Source organism: Myodes glareolus, chromosome 6 (assembly GCF_982192425.1).
Source record: "Myodes glareolus chromosome 6, mMyoGla1.1, whole genome shotgun sequence".
Taxonomy (NCBI): Eukaryota; Metazoa; Chordata; class Mammalia; order Rodentia; family Cricetidae; genus Myodes; species Myodes glareolus.
In genome coordinates, this window is record NC_142031.1 from 96,361,817 (window position 1) to 96,387,688 (window position 25,872).

Genomic DNA, 25,872 nt, shown 5'->3' on the forward strand with positions numbered 1-25,872 from the left:
TTCTTAGGATGCTGCTGTGCCAGCTACATCTGACTCATGCACTTTCTTCCTTTCCTGCGGTCTCCAGGAGCACTGGATGTGTTCTCTTGCAGGCTGTTGAGTGACTGTGGGGCTGGGGAAGGACAGGGTGGCTGCTGAGGTGGAGGTGGGTGGAACGGAGCAGGGAGAGCCCATTGGTGTTGCCTGCGTGCATAGACCTTTACACCAGGAGTTAGGGACACTACATCGAGGGGGAGGTTCTGTTCTATTAATAGGCTGTGAACATATTGCATAAGCATTTTTATTTCTTTGGTGTTTGAAATTTATTTATTTATTTATTTTTGTGAGTTCCTCTGATGATTTGACAATGTCTGTGCAAGTCTCAAGCATGTTTTGTTTCAGAATCGTTTCTATCATGAGGATACTTTTGCAACAAGGGAGTATATTTTTTGGTTTTCTGAAAGTTTATAAGGCACATCCGAGAGACGATTTGTCTCTCAGCTCTCCGATTTTGGTATCATTTTTAGGTTCCTTTTCCAGGATGAAGAGCTGCCTTCTGCAGGGGATAAGTGACAGGCTGTAGTCAGTGGCCAGGGTTTGAGTCTGGACACTGAGTTCTCTGTCTGTGACCTGCATAGTTCACCAGGCCATGAGAGAATGAGGTAAGCACGCCAGTGCCGCGTCTGCATCAGTGTAGGCCGGACTCGAGAAATAGCAAGTGGAGACGGGAAGAGAGTGAATCAGCTCTTATTGGCAGTGACTGACAAAGGGTTCCTTCCCCCTTTCTTCCTGGTATGGTAAAGTGGGAGGAGGATGAAGCAGGTTCCACAAGGGCAGGTGCCCAGAATTCAGACATCTGGTGCCAAGACACAGCCCTCACTAATCTGGGCACACACTTTCCTCTGTGTACTTTGACATAGGAGCAGAGAGGGTGAGCTGCTGTGTTTGTTTGGTCCTTCCTGGTGGATTATGTAAGCCTGTGACTATTGCCAAGAACTGTCCATGCCTGGGGCTGGTTCTTTCCCATTGGCCGACTTTGCTACATTTTTGCTGGGAGGCGTATCTTCCAAGTCTCAGGGCAGTGATATCTGCAAGTACCTCCTGGGAACTCAGTGACTCGACCAGCCAAGATGACTGCAGACGAGTTGGTGTTCTTTGTGAATGGTAAAAAGGTAAGCAGGAGTTGCCTTTTGGTTTGGAGTTCCTGCTGTCTGGGAAGGGACATGTGTCATCTCTCTTACCTGGTCCCTCAGATTTGATCTGGTCTCGTTCTATGCCTTAAAAGGTCTTGCTGTAGTTCAGGAACTTCAGAGGAAGGAAAACACAGGCAAGACACTCAGAGGGCAAAGAAGGGAGGGAGAGGGAGGACAGAAGGGTATCCACACTATGGTAGTGAACACACTGATTTAGAGGCAGGGAAAGAACAGTCTAGGTGAGGTGGGGGAGTCATCAGCATCCCTCTATTTCCCCGTGTAAGTAAACCCAGCCTAGTACTTTGATGACTTTGTTTGCTGAGAGCAGTGGCAGGAATGTGTTTTCACACTAATGCCAGGCTATACAACACATTATAGCCGTCGATTCTGATGTATCTCGTATTATAGATTTAACAGCTAGACCTGATTTACTGTGTGGGGACATATACTGACACCTTGTGGCAAGCCATCATCATTATTATTTTCATAAAGGAATCCCCCTCAATCATCGCTCAGTCCTTTAAATAAATACTGCAAACCCCTTAAACGTCACCAGTGCAGGAAGGTGTAGAAAAAGCACCTGGGAACCACAAATCCCTGGTAGCCTGGGAGTCTTTGCTATGCCTGTGCCATACTGGGAGAGAAACCACAATAAGGGTATTGTCTCCAAGTTCTGTTTACCTCCCCGCAAGATACTCAACAGCCCTCCAGCTCCCCGCTTGAGAATAAACAAGATCGTAGGAGAAGACCCATCATGCCCCACTGTGACTGGCTACAAGGACAGTTTAAACCACTAGTGGGCCAAAGTGTCCCCAAAGAAGAATGATCTTCCTTGTCCTTTTTGTTGATCCTTTTGTGTTGGTTGGAGAAGCTGAGTAACTTCTGAAGGAATTTGCAAGAATGAACACGTGCTTCAGAGACTCCCTAAGGACTTACACTATCAGGATCTGTTTGGGTAACTAGCATGGAAACTTTGGGATCCATTTCAACACCAGTAATGTCAAGACTCTTGGATTCAGATTGAGCGATCCCATCTCTGGATACCCAGGTCCAAGATCCTCTCTTTGAGATGCTTCTATTTTTGAGTTGAGCAGCTGGTACCTACCAGAGCTAGGTCAAAATGCCTACGCTGGTGGTAGTAAGGCCCTTGCACCCAATATTTGAAACTTCTTTTGCATTCAGCAGTAACACCATACAGGTGTAGAGACAGCTGCTGAACTGGCTTTCTACAAATGCTGTGTTCACAAAGACGCTTCCTTTGGAGCTTTCATAAATGGTTTTTCCAGCGAGTTAATAGCAGGATTCAAGGACTCTTAAGGTCATGTCTCCCTCTGGTTTTATTATCTATTATCTGTTGATTTGCATGTGGTCCATTGCTCTTGTAAAGGGCTGTCTTGCTGTTAGGCTCTGTGTCTGGGAAGGAATGTTTTTGAGGTGAAACTGACTTGGCTGGAATTGCTTCTCCTTGGGTTTTATTTGCACAGCAGTGGAACAATTTTCAGATTCGTTAGAGAGTAGCATCATGCCAGACCCTCCTATCTCCGGAAGGTTCTGCCCGTTGTGTTCACACGTTGAATAGCCAGCCATGTTTGTCATTAAAAAGATGTGGGCTCTTGGAAAACTGCCAGAAGGATGAAGAGGCAATGCAGAGAGTAAGGACAAAAGCAGCTGTAATAAACGAAAGAGCAAGCGAAGGGGTTTGGGGCGAGCAGAGGTGGCTTGAGCAACTTTGGATTAATTTCCTTTTTCAAGATGTTCTGGGCATTGGGCCATAGATGTTGTGCAAAGATGTTACCAAAGAAGCTGTAGAAAGATGGTAGCTCATTCTCATCTGGGAGCAGGTGGACAGAGGGCAACATGTCGGAGCCAGTTTCTTCTTTCACTGCGGGGGCCCCTTTGTTTAAATTCAAATTGTCAAGCTTGGTGGCAAGTGCCTTAGCCTCTGAGCCATCTTGCCTGCCCCTCTCTCTCTATCTCTTTTTTCCAGGATAAATATACTGAATATATATGATCACAGATGAAAATATGTATGTAAGCATACAAATAATTTTATATATTTGACAAATATGTATAAATATATGAAACTTAGACTCGTTCTGGACAATTGAGAGTTTCAGATGTCATATCTCTTTATTTCTATCCTAGGAATAAAGATTTTCTAGTTCTTAGAGACTAACAATCAATTTATGAAATTCAGAAAATGCCACTTTGATATAGAAGCACTGTGTGTCTCATGGAAATTTATTATGATTTTCCCATTAATGTCATTTATAATCCCCTAGAAGAGTTGGGCTGTGGATGTTAGGGCTTTTCCATCTCATCTCATTTAACTTTAAACAGCTCCTGTGTTTCCTTAGTTGTTAGTGACTTTGGCATTTCTGAAGAGAACAGGCTAGCTATTCCTTAGGGTGACACTAATCCTGAGTTTTCCCTCACACTGTCTTGTAATTTGGTTCCCAGTCTGCTGTTTGGGCAGGACTACCCCAGAAGTAATGTCTTTTCCTGTGGCATATTCTATCAAGGGATATATCATAGCAGCTTTGCCATTAGTGACCTGGACTTTCAACTCTAGGTTAAGGTGGTGTCCATTAACTCTCTTCCTCAAAAGACAACTCTTTTCTCCTTCATAATTAATAATCCATGAACAAGTACTTTGAGGTCATATAACTATATGGCTATCTCATTCATCAAGATTTCATGCACTGATCAACACTATTGTTTATTAACTGGATCAATTATTGTGCCAGTTATTAGATAACTAGTTGTATTTATTAGTATCAGAGGTAGTCGTTCTTCCATCTGTTTATTTATTCACTGATTAATTATCATTTAAAGTTACAGATTTAAGTGTGTTATCACCCCTTAGAATCTACTTACCTACCTACCTTCTTCCTTCTTTCCTTGCTTTTTTTTTTGAGACAGGGTCTCATTTATGTAGTCTGACTGTCCTGGAACTCACTATGCAGACCAGGCTGGCCTGCCACCACACCCAACCGTCATTATTTCTTTTAAAGTTCAAATTCCCAGAGAAATATACTCACTCATTTTTTCCCTTTAAGTTTTTTATTACTACATTGCATGTATTTATTTTCTGTGTGCGTGTGTGTGTGTGTGTGTGTGTGTGCGTGTGTGTGTGTGTGTGTGTGTGTGTGTGTGTGTGAGAGAGAGAGAGAGAGAGAGAGAGAGAGAGAGAGAGAGAGAGAGGATATGAATGGAACAAAGTTCAAAGTATCAAGCTTGGCATCCAGCCTTGCGGCAGGCACCTTTACCACCTAAGCCATGCTGCTGGCCCATCGACCACAGTTTTTATAAAGCTGCTTCCTCACAGTGCAGCTGTGTCCACTGTCACCACAATGCCCACAGACTTAGTTTCAGGAAGGAAGGATTTGTTTCAGCTCGTGGTTTCAGAGAACTTGGTCTGCACAGATAGACCATCATGGCATAACATGAGAGACGAGCCAAAGACTGGGGATAACCCCCATGACCTTCCAGTTACCCTAGCTCCACCATGTCATCTGGATGGTAACAAGTGCTTCAGACATGACCCTGCAGGAAACCTTTCCATTTTAATCTGCGTGACACCTGCCAAGGCTTTCCCCTGGGCTTTCAATTTTTAAGAGTGTCCCATGAGGCACACTGTGGCAAGCTCTGAGACACACCTCAGAAGTAGCCTGGTCAGCCATTCTTTGTAGATATTCAAGGAAGTGTAGGCCTACAGCTGTGGTGATGTAGAAAGCCTTGAACAGGGGAGCATATGATGTCTTCCAACAAGTCAAGATGTGTGAGAAAGGGAGACATGATCAAGGCACAGGACTGGGAGAGATGAGAGGGATTTTCAATCCAATCAGATCAGGTTGCTAGGGAAGTAGGAGGCAGGACAGTTAAAATGGAAGACTGGGGATATACCTAAAAGGGTCTTGAGGGACACTAAGAAGCTTACTTATGGGTGGGCACAGCAGGTGTGTGTGTGTGTGTGTGTGTGTGTGTGTGTGTGTGTGTGTGTAGTGTGATGTACTATAAAGGAGGAAGGGAAACATGGAGAAAACCAGCAGGCTTAACGTCACTGATACCCACCAGAAGGGTGATAAAGATCAATTTTATTTGCATTCATGATTTCGTCTCCAAAAAAAGGAGCTTCACCTCATGTAGACTTAATAACCAGGATATATTGAGCAAGCTGGACTCCTGGGGTGTTATCATAAAAGAAAGAGAAGTTTAAAAAAACATTAGTTTTAAACTTAAAAATTTTTGCAAGTGTGTATTGTGCGTTGATATTACTCATATCCCCGCCCTCTACTTCCTTCCCACTCACTCCTGCCTGTTCCCTTTTCCCTACGTACTTTCACTTCTACAGTCACGCCATACACTTGCACTTTTGTGGATTAATAAAGTCTGTGGATCCCAAATGAGAGAACAGAATATTTGTCTAAGAATTTTAATTTCTATCTCCCACTTTTCTTTAAACCCCACTGAAGGGGAAATCCTGCAAGTTTCAGAAACGTATTATTTGGAGTCAATCAAAAATTCTGCTCTTGGGGCTGAAGTGATGGCTCTGTAGGTAAGAACCCTGGCTCTGCAAGCATGAGAGCTTGAGTCTGAACCCGCAGCTTCCATAAAAATAGCCAGGGCTGGTTGCACATGCCAGCGTTGGAGGTTGGAGCCAGGTAGAACCCAAGAGCTCATGAACTAGTCAGTCTATGGTGAGCTTCTGGGTCAGCGAGAGACCCTGTCTGCAGACAGTAGGACTGAGAACACTAGAGGGTGACACCTGATGACCTACTATGGTCTCTCTCACACACACACATATATACCACACACTACACAACACACATCTGTGCAAGCACAATTTTATCTTCTAGTAAAGTTTCCCCAAACAGTCTCAACTTAGAATGACGTTGTGAGACAACAAGAAAGATTTCATTTCACTGGCTCTGTGGATTTAAGGGTCCTTCAGAGACCACTGCTCACCCCCCCATGGTATTAGTGACGTACATTTCTTAGACCCTCTGCTTTCTCTCAGCTTCCAACGTGGCTGGTCCACTGTATTGTAATGGTGGGAGTGGTGGGCTGTGGCCCGGCTCCCAGCTAGCTTTATCCAAAATAATTACATGGAAACTGTATTCATTTTAAACACTGCTTGGCCCATTAGTTTCAGCCTCTTATTGGCTAATTCTCACATCTTGATTAACCCATTTCTAATAATCTGTGTAGCACCACGAGGTGGTGGCTTACCGGGAAGGATCTTAACCTGCGTCCATCTTGAAGAGGAGAGCTATAGCATCTAACTCACTTCCCTTCTTCCCAGCATTCTGTTCTATCTTCCCCACCTACCTATGTTCTGACCTATCAGGCCAAGCAGTTTCTTTATTAATTAACCAATGAAACAGCAGATAGATAGAAGACCCACCTATATCACTGTATAAAGAAGCCTCCTATTAGTGGTCCCATCACTTCCTCTAGGCAATCTTCCTGAGACTGGTTTCAACACACTCAAGCCAAGCCTGTCTACATTATGGATGGTCTGTAGTAGTTCACTGTTATCAGAATTCTTGGACCTACTAGACTCTGGCAATGTGAACCAATACTTGCACTTCTTCCTTTTTTAAAGTTCAAGTGGGAGTTTAAACCCATCAGTTTTAGTTAACAACATTAGGCTAGGTCTCCCTTTAGCTGTGGTATGGCAGATTATTAAATGTCCTATGCTGTCCTGAACATGCAAGAATAAGGGTCCTGTATGGTGGTGTGTCGTGCGGGAGGACCAGGGATAAGAAAGAGAGAGAACAAGAAACAAAGAAGACAAAAGCAAATAGCTGGGACCAGGAGGTCTTGCACAAGCTGATGACTCACATCAAGCAAATCTGTTAAGAAGTACAGCATCATATATTTGATTTGTAGGGGGAAAACGTGGCCAAGGTCAGCAGAAAGCTAAGTCAGGCAATGCTGGCAAAGAGAACCTGCGATTCCCCAGACACAGCTGTCGTAGAACTCTTAACCAGAGTTCAGGTTCCCAGAAGCCACAACCTTGCCTCTTCTGAGGAGACACTGGCTCCAGCCCTAAACTGGCTTTGCCAAGTCCACTCCTGGACAAGAACACAGAACCAAAGTTCCCTTTGTTCTATCAGGGCCTCTGAGAAAGTCTTGGGTTGGTCTGGCTGCCGACACTATACAGCAAAGGAGGAATAGTGGATTTATGTATGGTACAGAGGCTGTCCCTTCTCTTAGCTCGAGGTGTGAGGCAGATATTTCCTTCCCTTCCCTTGGAGAAACACTAAGACCCATAGAAGAGTTCTCTTAATCTCTTATCATAAATTCTTTGCCTTTAAGTATGGGGAGGACTGAAATGGGCTCTCAGATCTCCTTTGAAGGTTCACATCTGGGGAGAGCATCTCACATGGCAGACGACCTTTTCTACCTTACTGAACATGTGGATGGGTTTTGACTTGAGGTGGCTCCTCCATGCGAGCACCACCGTGTCGTTACTGTGGTAGCTGGCTGCACACGACGCTTGGCTGTGAGCATGGACTACATAACCAGCTTTCTCTCATCACATATGGAGTCTGAGCAGGCATGCTCGAGGAAACAAAGTTAGTCTTCATGCGGACAGCTCCAGACGCCCCTAGAATTTGTAGCTGGGATGAGGCAGGAGAAATGTGATGATACTGCCTTAGTCGGAGGAGACTCTGCCGTGCACTTGCCTGGACGTTCCGTGGTGTGCCCAGGTGGAATTTGAGGACTTGAGGGCAGGATCATGATCATGTCTTAGAGCTCCTCTGTTCATTGCTTGGAATTGTCAAGTAATTGTCAAGTAATTGTCTGTCCAGTAAGTGCCCATCCGCTCTGCGTGTTTGGGGGTGAGATTTGGAAGGGAGGAAGTCAACTGTAAAGAACGGGTAGGCGATTTCTTGATATGTTTTCTTTCCTTTCCTGGTAGGTGGTGGAGAAAAATGCCGATCCCGAAACAACACTTCTGGTCTACTTGAGAAGGAAGCGTATCCTGGCTCTGCAGTGGGAGTGAGGCTGAGGGGACGATGGGACTGTTCTCTGAGGCTTACATGGTTCCCCAGTGACCAGAGGGTGGCCTTGGAGGAGTCTGGGCAGCTGCAGTAATCCAGAGCTGGGAGAGCCTTAGCAGTCCTTGGCTCCCTAGATCATAACCTCCCAGTTCTCAAATGAGAGGATGGGTAAGGCTGTTCTCTCACGTTTCTCCAGTGAAGAGTTTAGTAATTCCAGGATTTGGTTCTGGGACCGAGAAGGCCCTTCCTCATCCGCCCCTGTGAGTTTCATGGTCATTCCCCTTAGGAGCAGTGGGCTTGTCTTCTATTGGCATTTGCTTAGCACATAGAAGACTATCCAGGAGCCTCTCTGGCTCCACAGAGGCCCAGAGAGATGAGGGAAAGGGTTTCTATTTCCTTTTCTTGCACTGTTGGGCATTGAACCTACTTTCACATACTAGGTAAGTTCTATGTTGCTGGGTGTTCCCAAACAATGGTTCTGTACTGGGAAAGGATGATTGCTGTGGGAACTGTGTAAGGTCCCAACAGCTTAATGGCAGGCTGTGGAGACAACGTGGGCAGGAGACTCAGAGCAGTGGTTCTCGCCCTTCCTAGTGCTGCGATCCTCTAATGCAGCTCCTCACGTTCTGGCAGACCCTGGATGGAAGCCTAAGGCTGTGTGCTTTGCTTCTCACCCAGGCTGGAACCGCTCCAGGGGCCTGCATCAGGACTACGCTCATCTTGACATCTGTCTATGGTGGACTCCTCCCGCTCCCAGAGCTATGCCTGCGGCTCCTTTGAGTGAACGCTTTGCTCAGTCCTCACAGAAGTGAGCCCAGAATCAAGGCTTTGACTTTAGTTCACTCCCTTCCTGTCAGGCAGCATGGCAGACAACTTGGTATAGGCATAACTGAAGGCTCAGAACGGTGGCTCTTCTGTGGCAGAGGGTTCCGTGGCTCGGCAAAGGGGCCGCCATGGCCAGTCCAGCTCCACGAGGAGGTTGTTGAGATGGATTCCAGTGCACTGAAAGCAAAGCTAATTTGAGTTCCTAGTTTCAGTTCAGGTTTCGCAAACCTGAGGGAACCAGAAGCTCCTAATTACGCGGACCTGACTTGAAGAGCAAAGCTCAAATGGAATTTAGAACGGAGAGTTTGCCGTGCCAAGGATAAAGTCTTTTTCCTTATTGCAGTCTGGGTTGGTAGTTAATTTGTGAGAGAGAAATATTCCTAGCCTTGCTTCAAATCCGGGGTTTCTAGAAAGATGCCAAGGCTAGAAAATAAAGAGCAGAAGGCCACCTTCTCCGGGCAGATACTTCCCAGGTGGATCAGCCATAAATAACAGCACATACCTTATTTAGTGAGAACAAACAAGCGAACAAAGAAACTTTAGTTCTTAGGAGGTCTCTTTGTCTTAGAGAGAGGTAGCAAGAGGAAGAGAGGATTACACAAGCCTGCGTCAGGAGACTTCTGAGTCAGAGGATTAGAACATGCAAGATGACACTCTGCGCTCATACCACAGTTTGGGCCTCCGTTTGCTTTTGCTTTGCATGTTAATCTGCAGAGAAGTAGTAGCTCTGGCCTGCTAAGCAAACTGCCGAGAGAAAACAAGAGCCTTTGAGTGTAAGGTGGGATACGGTTGCTCCTTGTTAATTTTATCTTGACAGTGGAGGAAGGGCCAGCTGCTCTTCCGTGTCCCCTGCCTTCAGAAGAGATGCGAGGGCTTAGAGACTGACAGAAACTCAGCACAGAGGCTTCTGTGATCCGAGGAAGGTGGCCACATGACTGTTGTGGGTTTGGAATAGCCCACTGGTTAGCTAGGCCATAGATTATCTTTCCACAGTATGTGTAAGAACTGGCTGGGTCCATTATCGGTTCCCGATCTTTAAAACTCTTTATTTTTCACTTGTATATATTTTGCGAGAGATTCAAAAGCCTAGTCAAGCTTTAGTTTTGGTTTCTGGGACTTGATTGGCTTGAAAATTTCAGGGTAAAATCCAGAACTTGATGTGCCCCAGAATGTATCATTGCCTGGCTGAGGTTCTTTGCCACTCACTTAGACACACCATATGCTCAGTCATGGAGGTTCATGACCCCCTTGCTCAGACCCTGGGGGAACCCTGATCCTGGAATTTGTGTCCTGGATGGTGCTGCATGGGTTCTGGCTCACCTGTGCAGTGGAGGTTATCTGTTCTCACATCTGCGGGACACAGTCCTGCCCCACGGAGTGAGGGGATTGTGACTCTGCTGCTTCCTGGGTCAAGGACTTGGGCGTGTGTAAGTTCTGCCTGTGAGGCTCTGCCCAGCATTCCCATCCATCTGTAGCGTCCTTTCTCTGGATTTGCACCCTTAACAAGCGGCTGCTCAGTGGGGCTGTGCGGGACCAAGCTTGGCTGTGGAGAAGGGGGCTGCGGGGCGTGCACAGTGATGATCTCTAAGTATGACCGTCTTCAGAACAAGATCCTGTATCCTTTGCCTGCTGCCTAGTGGTCCATGGGAGGGTCGGATGTAGGGTTACCTTGCGAGTGAGTGTGTGAGTATGTGTGATTCTGAGAAGACTCCAATCATCAACAAGGAGTACGGAATGATGTCTTACGGGCATCTTTCCTAGCTGATGAATGGGGACCAAACAATGACCATTCTACAGTCCAGGCTAACATGATATCCCATAAAATCCTTCTCCGACCCTCTATAGTATGTCCCTGATTTCCTCCCCAGTTTTCTTTGCCACCAAGGGCCTAATACTCCTCAAGTATGATATGAAGAACTCATGGTCTACTTGTTTCTTAATCTTGCTATAAATTGTTTCCTGTACTGTGTGTCCTCTCATCCAGGACTTTCTACCTGGAAATACTGGACCCAAACAGCATCTCCTCTAAGAAATGCTCCTTGATCCCTCAAGGTTGAGTTAGATCCTCCGTACCAATGTAGGTTTCTTAGTGAGTTCAGCACAGCCCCCCGCCCCGAATTATTTGCTGTCAGATTTTTACACTGCATCTTCATACCCACTTTGATTCTTCTGCAAGCTGTTGCAGGGTCAGGAATTCATCTCATTCACCCCCACTCCCCCAGCCCTCAGCCCCCAGCGGAAAATTGGCATTTTGATGGCAATAGTGTCTGGTGTTGGCTATTTTCATGACACAGTGAGGCTCAGTCTCAGCTGGAATAGAGCCCCTTTTGTTCCTGTCTCAGGGTCTTAGATGGAGAGGCAATGGCGACAATAGCAGACACAAGAACATAGCATAGAGTGGAGAGATATGGAATGCCTCCAGGTCCTACAATGGCCTGCACTGCTCTGATGACCTCAGCAGCAATGAAATGACCTTAATCTGTGATTCTAGTCACTTTTCTGTCAATGCCTGCTTGGCCCCCATCTGCTCCTTGCATCATGTTGCTGTGACAACCGTGGAAGGCATAGGAAACACCCAGAAGCTGCATCCTGTACAGGTGAGTGGGGTGGTGAATGTGAAGCCAGAACATCTCCCAGGGAGGCCTCGGCCAAGTCTGCAGCTTTGCTCTGGGTTGTTGGCAGAAACTTCACTGCTTGAACAAAGGAGGTGGGTCCAGGGCTCCCTCCAAATCTTTTCTAGATGCTAGAAGGTAGAAAGAGTGGGTGTGTAAACCCAAAGCTCCCCATCACCAGGGTCAGGATGATATAACACTGCATGACCCCAAGGGAGCAACAACAACAGCAGCAAAATCAGCTGAATCTGACATCCAGAGGCATTCTTGCTCCAGACCCAAAAAGGCAGGGAAGGACACCTTGTCCTTGAATATGATTTGACAACCCATAGTCTCCCAGATTCCAGATAATAAACCCATGTACCTCCTATGGCCAGAGTGCTAATTCCAGTTGTACCACTCACCTCCCACCCTTGGACAATACAATATTGAATTTACAAACTTTACATATTGCTGGTGTAAAATGCCCAATAGAAGCAACAGGAAGAAGGAAGAACTTATTGGGGGAGCTCACTGCCATGGTAGGGGAGTCATGGTGGTAGGGGCTTGAGGTAGCTGGGAACAGTGCATCATAGATAGGAAGCAGAGAACAATGGAAGGCTCATGTCCAGCCAGCTTCCCCCTTCTGTTTAGTTCTAGATTCTGCCATTTCCCTACCTCAACCTAATCTAGAGAAGCTCCCCCAGCCTTGATCAGAGGCAAACCTAATCTAGATGATCCCTCACAGGATAGACCCAGAGGCTCATTTCCTGTTTGATTATAGGTCCTATCAAGTTATTAATCAGTATTAACCACCAGCTATGGACTGCCAGACCTTCACTCTCTTGAGAACAAAGGATAAGATAAGAAAGAGGGCTGGGTATGCGACTCAGGTGACAGAGTACTTGCCTACCATGCCTGGAGCTCTGGATTGGCTCCCCAGCGCCATATAAATTGGGTATGACCCACGACTCACTTATAATCCCAGCACTTGGAAGGCAGCAGAAGAATCAGAAGTTCAAGGTTAACTACAACTATAGCAATTGTTAGGCCAGGTATACAAACTTAGAAATGCCCGACTGGGGTTTTCTCCTTTGTGGAGCTAGACTGCTTGGCAATGGTTTGAAGACAGGGACATTGAGGGATCTGTGTACAAATCTGGGGGTTTGAAGGGAGAATTTGGATGCTCTTAGATCAAGTAGAAACAGGTGGGAGCAGAGAACAGTGGACAGATTTTTTTAACTGGAGTAACTAAGGCCGGAGTTCTTTGGAAAATTGCAACCAGAGATGGTTTAAGTGTTAAACCCAGGCCTTAATCCTCTTTTGACCACTTGAGGAAATGTCTTTCAGGAGGTCACTTCTTCCTTGGTCTCCCTCCATGACATCAGGCTCAGGGGCCTCCAGATGAGCAAACAGGTTCTGTTTCACAGGAGGAGCCTCTAATCCTATGTGAGGTCAGAGCAGGGCGAGGCTGTTTCTTAGGCAGGAAGAGGGGACACCCATAAACCTGCCCAACCTGCAGGAAGTGTGAGCTTAATTGGGGCCTGTTGTAGTCTTTGTAGATAAATAAAAAATGAGTAGTTTCAATACAGGCCTTTGTACCCTCCCTTCCAGCAGCACAAAGTTTTGTTCTTGTTGTTCTCTTTTTAATATTTTAATATCTATAGAAACAACAGGACCAGATTCTACTCCTGGTTTGTTTGTTTTTCTTGGTTTCTGACTTTCCCATGTTTTCCCATAGCTTCCGTCGGTATCACTTGACGCCTTGACTCAGCTGTAGACTGCTACAGCATCCAGGCTGAGGCCTCAGTCCTACCCTTCTCCGTTCTCACACTGCCTGCAAGCGGTGCACACATTTCGCTTTCAGCGCTGGCACCTCCTCAGAAGTTAGACTCAGTTCCAATTGCCTGCTTGACAATACTGTAAAAATGTCTGATCTCAACTTTATTAGGAATCTATTTTGCCCATAATATCTTCCTTCTTGGGTGTTGCTCTACCTGAGCCAATGGCAAAACAATCCACACTACTTTTCTAGATTAGTATCTAGAAGTAAACTTTGATTCTCTCATACACTACACCCCATCCGTCCAGAAGTGTGGTCCATTCTCCGGCCCAAGCCGTCTATGACATTTCCCCCATCTGTTTTCACTCTTGCTGAGCAAAACTCGGCCCACGCCATCATCTGTTTGGTTGGGTGTACCATATCCCAATGCCCCATCTCTGTGTTTGCTTTGAGAAAGCAATTTCTATCCAGTGGTCCAGCGTAATTTTTTTTTTTTTTGTCAAGCCATTAATCATACTGCTTCTCACTGAAATCTCCCAAGGCTTCCCATCACACAGAGAGAGTTCCATATCCTGCCCTGGCCTGGGAGGAGCTGCTTTCCCAGCCAAGGTGTTTATCACCAGCAGGTTCCGCCCATATTCTCTCAGAATCTCTGGCACGCCATGCTCATTCTGTGTGGGGCCTTCTTGCTGACTGATCTTTTTCCCTGATCCAGAGACTGTGATACTGAAGTCAGACTCAAGATACTTTCTAGAGAGGCCTTTTCTGACCAGGCTCAGTAGATAGCAGTCTCTCTGGACCATGTCATCCTGCACAAATTCTCTACACCACATGACATTTTTCTTACTTCATTTTTTTTATCAGTATTATCCTGTTACAGTATGGACTTTGTGTACCTTCTCTTCTCTGTTTATAGGACTTTTCCATGCCTAGTGCATGCTAGATTTATAGTCTGGGTTCACAAAATTAATGAATAGACTGTAGATATAGATGTTATAACTTCTGTGAGTTTTACTTGAGTACCAAAAGAGATTCTCAAGAGGCAGAAAAAGGAGAAAATCATGCAGATGAGGAAAGGGACCTTGTAGTCAACACCTACCAGTTTTGGGTGGGAATTTTGTGATTCCCATGCAGAGAGTAAACTTAGTTTAGCTCATGTTCCAATTCTCAGGTTCTTACTGTGCTCAGAGGGTACCTTCACTCAGCAACCCAGGAATGTACTGGTGGGTAGGACACACTCTGGTCCCTCAGTAGTGGTGCTTGAATTTCACAGCAGGCTCGCGTAGGCAAAATAATACAGCCCAGTGCTTCTATTTAAGATGCGTGAACCTGGGTAGATTCCTAAGTCCCCTGAGTGAGAACAGCCACTGCTTCCTGATAATAGCCAATACTGACGGATGCCTACAGAATACCAAGTACAAGGTCAGGAGTTTAAGGTCGTCCTTGTGCCTATAGTCCAGCTATTTGGGAGGCTGTGGCAGGAGGACCTCAAGTTCAAGGCCTGCCTACACTACACAGTGAGACACTACCACAAACAAACAAATAGAAAAAGGGCTGTTGACATTGTTCAGTGATGGAGACCCAGCCTAACATGTTCAAAGTTCTAGGGTCAGTCACTAGTAAGCAAACAGAAAGAAAGGGGACAATACAGAAAAGAAAAGAAAGGAAAGCGTTTTCTATGTATCGTGGTTTTAAATCGTTGGCTGTAAGTCATGGGATGAGGAACCTGTACCTCAGAGGGGTTTAGTAACCTGGTGGTGACCCCCAATAGCTTTAGATGAATTACAGCGGAGCTGCAGTGAGGGGTTCCTGATAACACAAGCATGGGTCATCTGTCTTTTTTTGATCTGTTTTTTTTTTTCTTTTTTAGGAAAGAATTGCCAGAAGTCATGGTTCCCAGTGTGGGTTCTGCACTCCTGGTATTGTCATGAGCATGTACACACTGCTCCGAAACCAGCCTGAGCCCACCATTGAGGAGATCGAGAACGCCTTCCAAGGTGTGAACCTTCAGGCACAGCCCTGGGAGTGGGATGGGTCATGGGTTTCTGAACAGGTCAACATGGTGACAGTCAAGAATGGTCAGGGAATACCAGGTGTTGCTCTTTGGAAAGCTCTGGCTGCCGAAATAAGGTAGCCAAGATCTTCTCCTGGTTATCCATGTTGGTTCTTGCTCTCTGGGATATCTGCATCCTATCCTTCATGAGGCAGCCATGTTCCAGGACAGCTAGTGTGGAGGACTATTGACAATTGGGAAACGGACTAGATTAGTGCTTCTCAGTCTCCCTAATGCTGCAACCCTTTCGTATGGTTCCTCATATTATACTGACCCCCAACCATAAAGTTATTTACATTGCTACTTTGTAACTGTAATCTTGCTACTGTTATGAATCATAAATATTTTTGGAGACAGAGGTTTACCGAAGCAGTCGTGACCCACAGGTTAAGAACAACAGGCCTAGATACTCATAAAACACGGTTTCTTCACGTGATCTTTCTCAGGGTGATTGGCACTCAGGAAGAAGATAGGCTAGGTGCCCAGTCACAGTGGTTGTTGCCTTCCTGTTTGCTCTCCTGTGAGGGGGAATCGAATCACTCTAGAGAACTGAGTCCAGAAGTTTCCCCATTCATTCAGCACCCCTGTCAGTCATCTGTTCAGACGTCACTGAGTCCTGTTACACACCATCTGGAGTGTAAGGGGCACGGGATGAACGATGGGAGTCTTTCCTCCAGGGATTTCCATTCTAAAGCGGGAGCATATTGGTGACATAGTTTGGGAGACACGCTGAGAAGGTGAGCAGACACCCTAGGAAGGCCCGTGTGTACTTGGTCTGGGCATTCTGGAAGAGCATCAGAGTGGGTGTTTTGAGGAACAGGACCTTCTAGGCAGGAGATATGGAGTGTCCAAAGGTCACACCCCTCACCACTTGGAGAGAGCAATGACACTTCAACTTTCCTCTTGGCCTGCAGGAAACCTCTGCCGCTGTACAGGCTACAGACCCATCCTCCAGGGATTCCGGACCTTCGCCAGGGTGAGTGGGACCCTGCCCTAAAGCAGGAACTTGCAGAGAGCCCAATTGGGAAGGGTGCCAAGGACTTCAGGTCTATAGGGAAGGAGGATGAGGCAAGTGAGTGAGTGAGTCCTCCAGCTGGGACATGTGCTAGGGCAAACAGATGCTGCTGTCTTATTCATAGTGTGGGATTTCCTGCTGGGAAGGTGTGTAACTCAGATTCTTGGGGAGGTGCACACTGCTCAAGTGCTACCTTCCCATAATGCCTCGAGGCTTGGCCACTTTCCCTGGAGACTGGCAGGCTCCGCCTGCACAGGTGCCAAATGTGGTATTTAAAAGCATCCCTGCCTGGCTCAGTCTGGCCCCCCTCCTCCTTCCCTCTCTTAGCTGCTGTCACAGTTGGCACTCTGCTGGCCTTGTGAAGCTGATAATTAGATCTCTAGACAGTTCGTGAACCCCTGCGGAGTTCATAAACCTCTTGTCTGAAACCATAGTGTGTGGTCACTGGTTGTGTAAGCACAGACACATACCTGCCCATATGGTGAGGACAGAATGTTGGCACCTCTGCTCTTGGCTTACCCCCCTCAGTTTTTGCCTGACTCTGGGTTAAGAGAATCCCGACTTCACCCAAACCTTCTCATTGCGGTTTGATCATGGGTCCAGGAGATGTGAGACACCCGGAGCTTCTCACTCACCTTTAGGGTGGGCACATTGGGACAAAGTGTTGGGTTTGCATAACACAAGAAAGTTGAGTGGAGGTGGAAACAGAGCCTCATAAACACAGGCAATGTCTCACCACACCCAGGAAACTGAGTGTGGAGGTTGAGCTAGGTAGAAACGATGGGAATGTTAGATTCAGAGACTGAAATTATAATGTCTACCATGTAGTATTTATAAAAAGTAAGTACTTCTTGTTGCTACCAATGCTCCTGGTGAAAAATGAAAGGGTTATGCAGTCAGACTCAGTGGTAGGAATGACAAGCAATGTGTCTTGACTCATGCCAGGGTACATTTACTGTTGAGGAAGGGGAGTTCTCGTTATAGACCAAGGAGAACTGGAGGGAGGAAGTGCAAGTCGGTTCAGGGATGCATTGTGGGTGCCAAACTGAGCGGTCTCAACCTGATTACTGAAGACAAAAAGAGGAGAGAAGGATATTCCTGGACTGAGAGATGCTACTGCAATTTGGTAGTTGGGGCCCAAAAAGGTTAGCAGAGTCTGAAAGTGTTTCAGTCTCTCTAAAGAAGAAGTCCACCAATATGTTTCCAGAAAGCCCTCACGCAAAGAAGGCAAGCCCAGAACCAAAGTACCCAAGATTCAGCGTCTTGCTATTTCATGTGTCCTGTGTTGTAATGCTGATATATTGTACTGAAGAGATACTGCAGTAAGCAAAATGAGGAGGCTGCAGAATATGCTAAACTTTTGGTCAAGCGAATGAAGGAAGCTAATAAAGAAAGCTAAGAAAAATACCAGGAATGAGTGCCAAGAGATGTGTTCTTGCTGAGAGCTCCCGCTGTTTCTGAGGCTAGTCGAAAGTAAGTCTTTGAAAGGAAGCAATAAATGACCAGAGTTTGGAAAAAAAATCAAGTACCTCTTGCAGAGCTTTTAGGACAATTCCTAGTACAACTTCGGCCCTCAACAAGGGGCGCTTTAAATGACAGCGCCCTCCCTTATCTGCCATATGGTCTTTGTTAATTGCTCAGACTTCTCTGAGAAACAAGGATTGTTCAGCTTGTCTCTGCATGCCCATCTGAGGAGCCCGCTCAAAGATGTCTAATCTAAAGAGCCCTGAGAGAGCTTCAAAAAAGAAGAATGTCAACAACAATACTCTTCCCCAGGGCTCATCCGGTTGAGATGGTGCATGGCTCCACCGTGGAGTAGTACTCTGACCCTCTCGACCCAGTTTTTCCTGCGTTAAGCTGAGAGCTCTAAGCAGCCCAAAAGCCTGGCACCGAGCAAGCATGCAGAAGTGTCTTCAAGTTCCTGCGCGGAGGCCCCCAGGATTCTTACCATAGCCTGTTTACTTTTGTGCATGGCTGCATGGAGCTTGGATTTCCTGTTTGCCCCCACATAGCATACATGAGCAGAGTCTGGCAGAGTTGGGCATATGGTTGGCATCAAGAATGATTGCATCCCATCCAGCAGAGAGGAAGAGAATGGACAAGCCGCTAGAACAGGCAGAAGTGGGATTTCTGTTGCCCGCTCTGGGGTGTGAGGAGCTTAGAAGGTTCCACGCCATGCTAAGCACCACAGCAGAGCCAGACAGTGGAAAGGTAATGAAGAGCCCCTCTCTGGTCCTCTGGGGGAAGGGAAGTTCAAGAACCAGCTGCTGCACCTCAAGCTGAAGACAGATGGGACGGTGCAGACAATCACAGGCGCAAGAAGAAACACATGAGCAGGAAGGGGAAATGTAATTATATTACAGTCTCAAAAATTATTGAAAAAGAAGAAACACATAAAGCTATTGTACCAGAGCCTCTACTTCTCAGGTCATGTCATATTGGAGCCTACCCTACCGGGAAGAAGATACATTCTCAACCTCAGATCCCTCCAGCCATCTTGACCCATCTAAGGGAGGAATAGACTCCAGAAAGACTCTTGTGGAATTCACAGTGTAGGGGCAGACTCATTAAGCTTAGAGCTATAAAGTATTTCTCCTTGACCCCGATACATCACTGAAGGCATATTGACAGAGGTCCTCTCATTTCAGTACAACTATCTGCTTTCCAGTTAAAAAAAAATCACAAGACCCACACAGAGGTGAACACAATTTCAAGAGACAATCATATGAAAAAGGTGTCAGAAAGATGAAATCGTGAGTTTTAAAAATAATATAATTACTATGCTAAAGGTTTTAATGTAAAAAAATAGACAAGCAATAATGGATGGATAATGTAAACAGAGTGATATGAATTCTATAAAGAAATTATAAGGAAATACTAGCGTCAAAGTCACAGTAACAGAATGAAGAATACTCTTGGTGAGCTCCTTTGTGAACTGGGTGTGGCTCAAGAAAGCATTTCTGAGACTGAGGACATGAAAATGTACACTTCCAGACCAATGAGCAAAGAGAAGACGCGAGCAGGGGAATAAAAACCCAGAAGACCAAGCACCGTGGAGCCATGGGAGTGTAGCATGCATGTAAAGGGGATGCCGGAAGGAGAAAGCCAGGGGCAGGAGTAATAGTTCAGCAACTACGAATGAGCATTCCCCCAAATGAATGCTAGACTCCAAACCACATAACCAGGTATCTCAGAGAACACTGAGGTCAATGTCAAACAACAACAACAAAAACAATACGAAAAAAAAAACACCAAAAAAGAACAAAATAAAACAAGAACCAAACCAAACTGACAACAACCCTCTCCCACAATGTTCACTCCAAGTATATTAAAGACAAGCTTCACAAAATAAGAATTAAAGGAACAGTCCTTCGTAGGCTCCAGAGCTACACCTGATCTGTAGAAGCATACAGCTAAGAGTCATATTGGCCTTGTAAGGAATCACACAAGCAAGAGGAGAATTGAGGGATATACTAACAGAGCTGAGGGGAAAAAAAAATCCCACTGAGTTAAAATTCTGTACTCTGTGAAACTATTCTTCAAAACTAAAGCAGAGGAGAAAGGCACAGCAGTTCACGTTTGTAATCTCAGTGCTCAGGAGGCAGAGGCAGGAGGATGACTCCAAGTTTGAAGCCAGTAATTCCAGGCTACATAGTCATTTCTGGCCCATCATTAGCGGATCAATAAAAGGACAGATGCTTTAAGAAGACATACAGATCCTTTTTTAAAGCGTGGGTGAGGGTTTGTTAAGCAAATAAAACTTACCAGCAACGACACCATCGAGAACTATGGCTCCCCACACCACAGCCATTATTAGCTGCCTGCAATTCCTCAGGGAAGGGTGGGTTTCGTGAGCCCCCTCTCTTCAGGATGGGGTGTTGGTGGGTTCAGTCTAGTGCTGGTCATGTCCAGGTATCCAGACACTTCTGCTGTGAGTTCATCAGTCCAACAGTCACATTAGAAAGACACAGAGACCCTTAACATGTATGCAACTAGGAGCGGAACACAGTAAGAAGAAATTCTAAGATAAATTTTAAAATAAATTGAATAAAATGGAAATTTATAGAACTGAAAAGGCAAAGTATTCTAATATTTTAAGTGGGTATTTCATCACTAGTATATCAGAAATTGCCATATCCTGAAGATAGATTAAAAACAGAAAAGACACAGGTGAATTTAACAGTACTATCAATGAAGCGTATATAACAGAAGTCTCTAAGTCACCACGACCAGAAATGACAGGAAAAGACTTTTTTCATGCTCTCATGAACCCAGGATAGATCACATTCCGGACTATAAAACAAATCAAAAATAATAGCAATTCCACAATGTCTGTAGAGTGAGATTAAACTAGAAACCAATGGCAGAAAGATAGCTGGGAAATTCCAAAAATGCTTTCTGTGAGATTAAGCAACATGCTTTCAAATAACAGATGGGGCAAAGAAGAAATCCCAAAATAAATTTAAAACTGTTTTGACCTGAATGAAATTCAAAAGATATTTTGTCAAATTGCTTGGAGGGAAATCTAGAGCAGGGAACGTAAATCTAGGAGAGAGGAAAAAAAAATCTAAAAATCAATATGTGGCTTCCACCTTAGGAAAATGAGAAAAGGGTAAATTAAATCCACAAGAGGCAGAAGAAAAGAAACAATATTTAGAGCAGAAAATTGGTGAAACTGAAACCAGGAAATCCACAGAGATAAATCAACAAAGCAAAATCTAGTTCTTAAAAAGAAACTCAGTGAAAGCAGTGTGCTTTGATTCGGCCTGTCTGAGGAACGAGATGATTCAAAAGGCTAAGTTAGACCAAATAAAGATGGCAACTGTGGAACAGTAAACATCAGGAGGCTAATGAAGGGGACATAGGAAAATCTCCAGATCATCTCCATCGCGGCTGCTTCCTGGAAAGCAGGGTCACGTGTCAGCTCTTGCCCTTAGCACCTGAAGCTCCAGGAGGTGAACACTGCAAACAGGTGGAATGTTAAATGCCAGTTCCATGGGACTTCCAGTCTTCAGGACCCTGATGCTATAGCCTCACTGTCAACGACTTCTCTTAGTCTTTATCTCATAGCTTTGGTTCTGCCTGTTGTTGAAGTGGTAGAAGATGCGGATGTAACCGCTCTCATTACAGGCATTTATGCGTGCTTGGAGATGTGTGAACCAAGCAAAAATAATCAGACGTGACTTGGAAGGGCCCTTCTGAATCAGATTTCGCCCTGACTTTTAAATCTTGGTGACACTGAGTCTGAATCTGAGGTTTGATCTCGAGGTTTCCAACAAACGCTAAACAGATTGGCTTCAACAAAGGCCATTCCCCATAAAGCAAGAATAAACGCTTGTTAAATGGGAAAAAATGTCTTTTTTAGAACAAGTAATGTGCTAGTGATGAAGTCTATAATTAGCACCTGTCAAAGAAGATGTCTGACTTACCTTTGCACACGTTATTTCAGCTTCTGATTCCTCAAAGTCACACACAAGAGGAAGGTGATGTTAGTTACGTTCATACTGATTTCTCAGTCTGCGGGATTTATCTATTTCCGATGGAATAGTGTTGCCATCTCTACTTAAAACGTTTGTCCTTGCACTTCTCTGTTTAATTCTCTTCAGTTTAAACCACTTAAAATGTAGCTTGAAATTTTTGATGCCCTACTCTTATCTACATACACATTAAGGCTTCTTTTATTTTGTTTTTTTTGGGGGGTGGGGTGGGTGGGTGTTTGAGACAATATCTGTCTACGGAGCCCTAGTTATCTTGATACTCACTATTTAGACCATACTGGCCTTAAACTCACAGATATTTTTCTGCCTCTGCCTCAAAGCATTGGAATTAAAAGCATGCACGATTATGACCAACTTCCACATGAAGGTTTTTTTTATGTCTTTTTGATTTGGCTGTTGTACCTAGGACCTCCTCCTTCTGACTCGTAGTGATTCTCCTGCCTCTGTGTCCTAAGCACTGAGATCACTTGTGTGTGTGTGTGTGTGTGTGTGTGTGTGTGTGTGTGTGTCACTGTGCTCTTTTCTTCTATTTAACATTTTACACACTAGTCCCCGAGAGTACAGAATTCTAAGTTGGTAGGATTGTTCTCTCTCGAGTTTTTTAGTATTTTAGTCAATTATCTTATTGCTTACCTCTTAAAGCAGAGAGCCTGGAAGGGTGTGGATGGAAAAAGTCAGCCTCACTCCAGTAGACCTTGAGTGACTCATTATTATACCTCACAATAATTTATAGCACAAATACACCATTGAGTTATCACGGGAAATGATCTAAGTGGTGTGATGTTGGCACATTGGTTGTCTGGGAAAAGTGGCTTGTATAACATATGTCTTTCCTCAAGGAAACTAGGTGAGTAAGGCGTTGCTTTGCTCTATGCAAATTCCTCTTGCTTCCAGAAAGTTTGAGAATGCAGTTTCATCATTCCTAATCCAAGAAGAGAGCTGAGAGAGACCTTAAGGGACCTCTCTTCCCATCTAAGCACAGAGAAGGGCAAGATGGGAGAGGTTGTGTGTGTGGAATAGCCAGAGCAGATCTGGTGTGCACACCCGAGATGCCCAAGGGCTCTGCACAAAGAGCTGCACACTCACAGGGTACGAACTAGCAAATGTTTCTCTTGGCCGTGCTTCCATGTTCTCAAAAGCCACACCTTCAACACCCTTTGCCTTCTTGGGGCTTTTTTGGAAAAAGGTAGAGGGTTGAAGCTCCTCTTTGGGGAAAGGCTAGCATGGAAAGTCATCCCCCCTTATTCACACACAGAAGGGCTGCCTGCCCCTAGCTTACTCCTTCAGGACCCACTACATTAAAAGACTGAGTTCCCCTGCATTTGTCTCTTAACGTCAGGTTCATGATTTTGGAAACTCCCCCGCTTTCTTCAGTTGGATCTGTCAGGTGAACACACACCCCACATACACTTCCCTCAGCTGAGGGAGACAGCAGTCTCTGTCTGGGCTCTGCCACAGACACCCTGAGAGGTCTGAGGAAGTAGTTTTCCGTAAGTGACCTATGCCCTTTCTCCAGAGCCCAGTCACAGTGAGGAGGGGAGTGTTTAGCTTTCTGGGGTAAAGACACAGTAAGTAGTTGGGATCATTGGGCACACGGGCTGAATACATCTTAGAGACTGGTACATCCATAACAGGGTCTGACAAAGACCCCAGCTGCAGAGACTCCCAGTCCAGCACCATAAATCTCATTTGATCTAAAAGTAGAGCCTCTTGTGTCTTATGAGAAGTGGTAAGATTTTTTTTTCCCCCTTAGGGACTTCCTAAGGAAGCAACGCTGAAGAAGGAAAGTGGGTATAGACATATATTCTCATAAAGTAGAACCTAGCTTTAATAGAGAAATTTTCTTGAAAATAAAATTTCCCTGTTTCTCCAAAGACTTCCTTAATCCGCATTAGTGAAGTGAGCATGTGGCAGGGACCTCAGCCCAACAAACGGAGGCAGAATGGATGGGATACGCCAAGCTTCTCTCGTTGATACAGGCTGAGATTACCAGAGCTGGGCTTCAGTATAAGGATAACTGACTTTCCTTAGGTTCTGAGAAACTGAAAATATTCTTATGTGAATATGTGTCGTCTTCTCAGGATGGCGGGTGCTGTGGAGGAAGTGGGAACAACCCAAACTGCTGCATGAACCAGATGAAAGACCAAACGGTAACGGGGGTGGGGGGTGGGGGGGCAGGGGGGGGCTTCTGCTTCTGGAAGCCTAGCGGTGGAGGCAGTCTTGGGTCTGGGGGAGTTGCTACGCTCTTTCCACATCCTTGGCAGTGATGTTGGAAGAAGGAACGATGAGAGGCCGTGGTGCTCATATGTTGAAGGTGCCATGGTACTCATTACTTCTGGGTTCTCTGGCAAGGCCTCCTTGTTCCTTCTTCCCGGAGCTGACTGTCCTCTTCTGGGAACAAGCTCACCTGGAGGAAGAGCCAGGTCAATGCGTCTGAGCATCTGCTACTTGCTATTCTCTCCTTGCAGGTTGCTCCCTCAACATCTTTATTCAAACCAGAGGATTTCAAGCCCTTAGATCCCACTCAGGAGCCCATCTTTCCCCCAGAGTTGCTGGTAGGTGATACTGGGGATGTCTAGTCAAATACCTGTTCTGTGAGCTCCTGGGTTCTACTTTGTTTACATGGCTGCTGAGAATTTTGCACCATTTTGTCTTAGATTTCAGCGTAGTTCTTCTTCCTTTTTCTGCCATCTTGAGGAGATAAAGGCCTTCTGTCCCACGCTCCCATCCCATCCCATCCCATCCCATCCCATCCCATCCCATCCCATCCCATCCTTTGCTTCTCCTTACAAGGATCATACAGCTACAGATTCCATGTCTGTGTATCTTGATGAACTTTGAGCCCCACAAGAATAGACACTGTTCTCTGCAATGCAGTGTTTATCAATCGCAGGCACTGTTATTGATGCTATCTGTGGATGATATCGTTATATCCGTTTCCACACTCTATCAGTTTGTGGACCTCCTGGCTAGCTCTCTGTGTGAACTCATCAGCCATCTATTTCTCACCTACAAGCATCAGACTTCTTTAAAGGAAACCAAACAGAGCTGCACTAGAAGGACATGAACATGGATTGAGTTTCTGTCCTAGAGACGTCCTCGTGCAGACTTTTCTCACTTTCATTTATATTTATTGCAAGGAAAGACTCAAGCCTTCTCCGGTGTTTCTTGGAGATGTAGGCTCCTGAAAGTTCAAAGGCTCAAAGGTCAGAGGATAGATTATCAGTGCTACTGGCCTATCCTTCCCTGGACTGTGAACCCTTGAAGACACTATCAGTTTGATGCCTGGAATTTCTCCCCACCAAGGGTCATTCATATGTGCTAGATTCAGGCCTCCTCCGCATGCACTGTGCTCTTTGGACACCTGTCCTCCTGACCTTTAACCCTTCCCACTCCGTGTCCACTGTGCCACGAATCTGAGATTTCTGGCGTGGGCTCCTCCTAGCAGGTGGTTTTTGGCAGGTACCATAGCCTTGATCTTCAGGTTGCTCTTTCAGTGGCAGCAGCAAGGCTCAGAGTGCCTCTATCACCAAGCTCTTCTCAAGAGTGCTATGATGTTCTGAATAGGGCCAACAGAAACTGCATGCAATCCTCACTTTTCTCTCGGCATGTACTCTTCCTTCTCAATTCGGTATTAGACAAGTCAGTAAACAGGCTGATCCCACTGCAGATTTAATATGATTCCTCGGGGGAAGGATGGTACAAAGGAGACAGTACAGTAAGCTAACTATACTTCCCAGAGGCTGAAAGACACTCCCCAGAAGCAGCTGCGTTTTGAAGGGGAGCGTGTGACCTGGATCCAGGCTTCAACTATGGGGGAACTGCTCGACCTCAAAGCTCAGCACCCTGATGCCAAACTGGTGGTGGGGAACACAGAGATAGGTAAGACTTCATTGGGACCTTTGAGCATTACTGGGCTCAT

General features: G+C 45.6%; 1 protein-coding gene across 2 annotated transcripts in view; it reads left to right on the forward strand.

Annotated features, from left to right (window-relative positions):
• The first annotated feature begins 506 nt into the window (after positions 1–506).
• Xdh (xanthine dehydrogenase) overlaps positions 507–25,872 on the forward strand; it is a 64,456-nt gene continuing 39,090 nt past the window's right edge. The window contains exons 1-10 of one of the 2 annotated variants that reach the window (XM_087907356.1): positions 507–641; positions 900–1,151; positions 8,104–8,161; positions 10,529–10,625; positions 11,502–11,607; positions 15,255–15,381; positions 16,352–16,413; positions 24,032–24,100; positions 24,419–24,505; positions 25,691–25,832. In XM_087907356.1, the coding sequence (XP_087763482.1) occupies positions 1,110–1,151; positions 8,104–8,161; positions 10,529–10,625; positions 11,502–11,607; positions 15,255–15,381; positions 16,352–16,413; positions 24,032–24,100; positions 24,419–24,505; positions 25,691–25,832 (790 nt within the window). In that variant the 5' untranslated portion in view covers positions 507–641; positions 900–1,109. Of the gene's footprint in view, positions 642–769; positions 1,152–8,103; positions 8,162–10,528; positions 10,626–11,501; positions 11,608–15,254; positions 15,382–16,351; positions 16,414–24,031; positions 24,101–24,418; positions 24,506–25,690; positions 25,833–25,872 lie in introns of those variants that run through there. The other variant, XM_087907357.1, reaches the window with a different exon arrangement.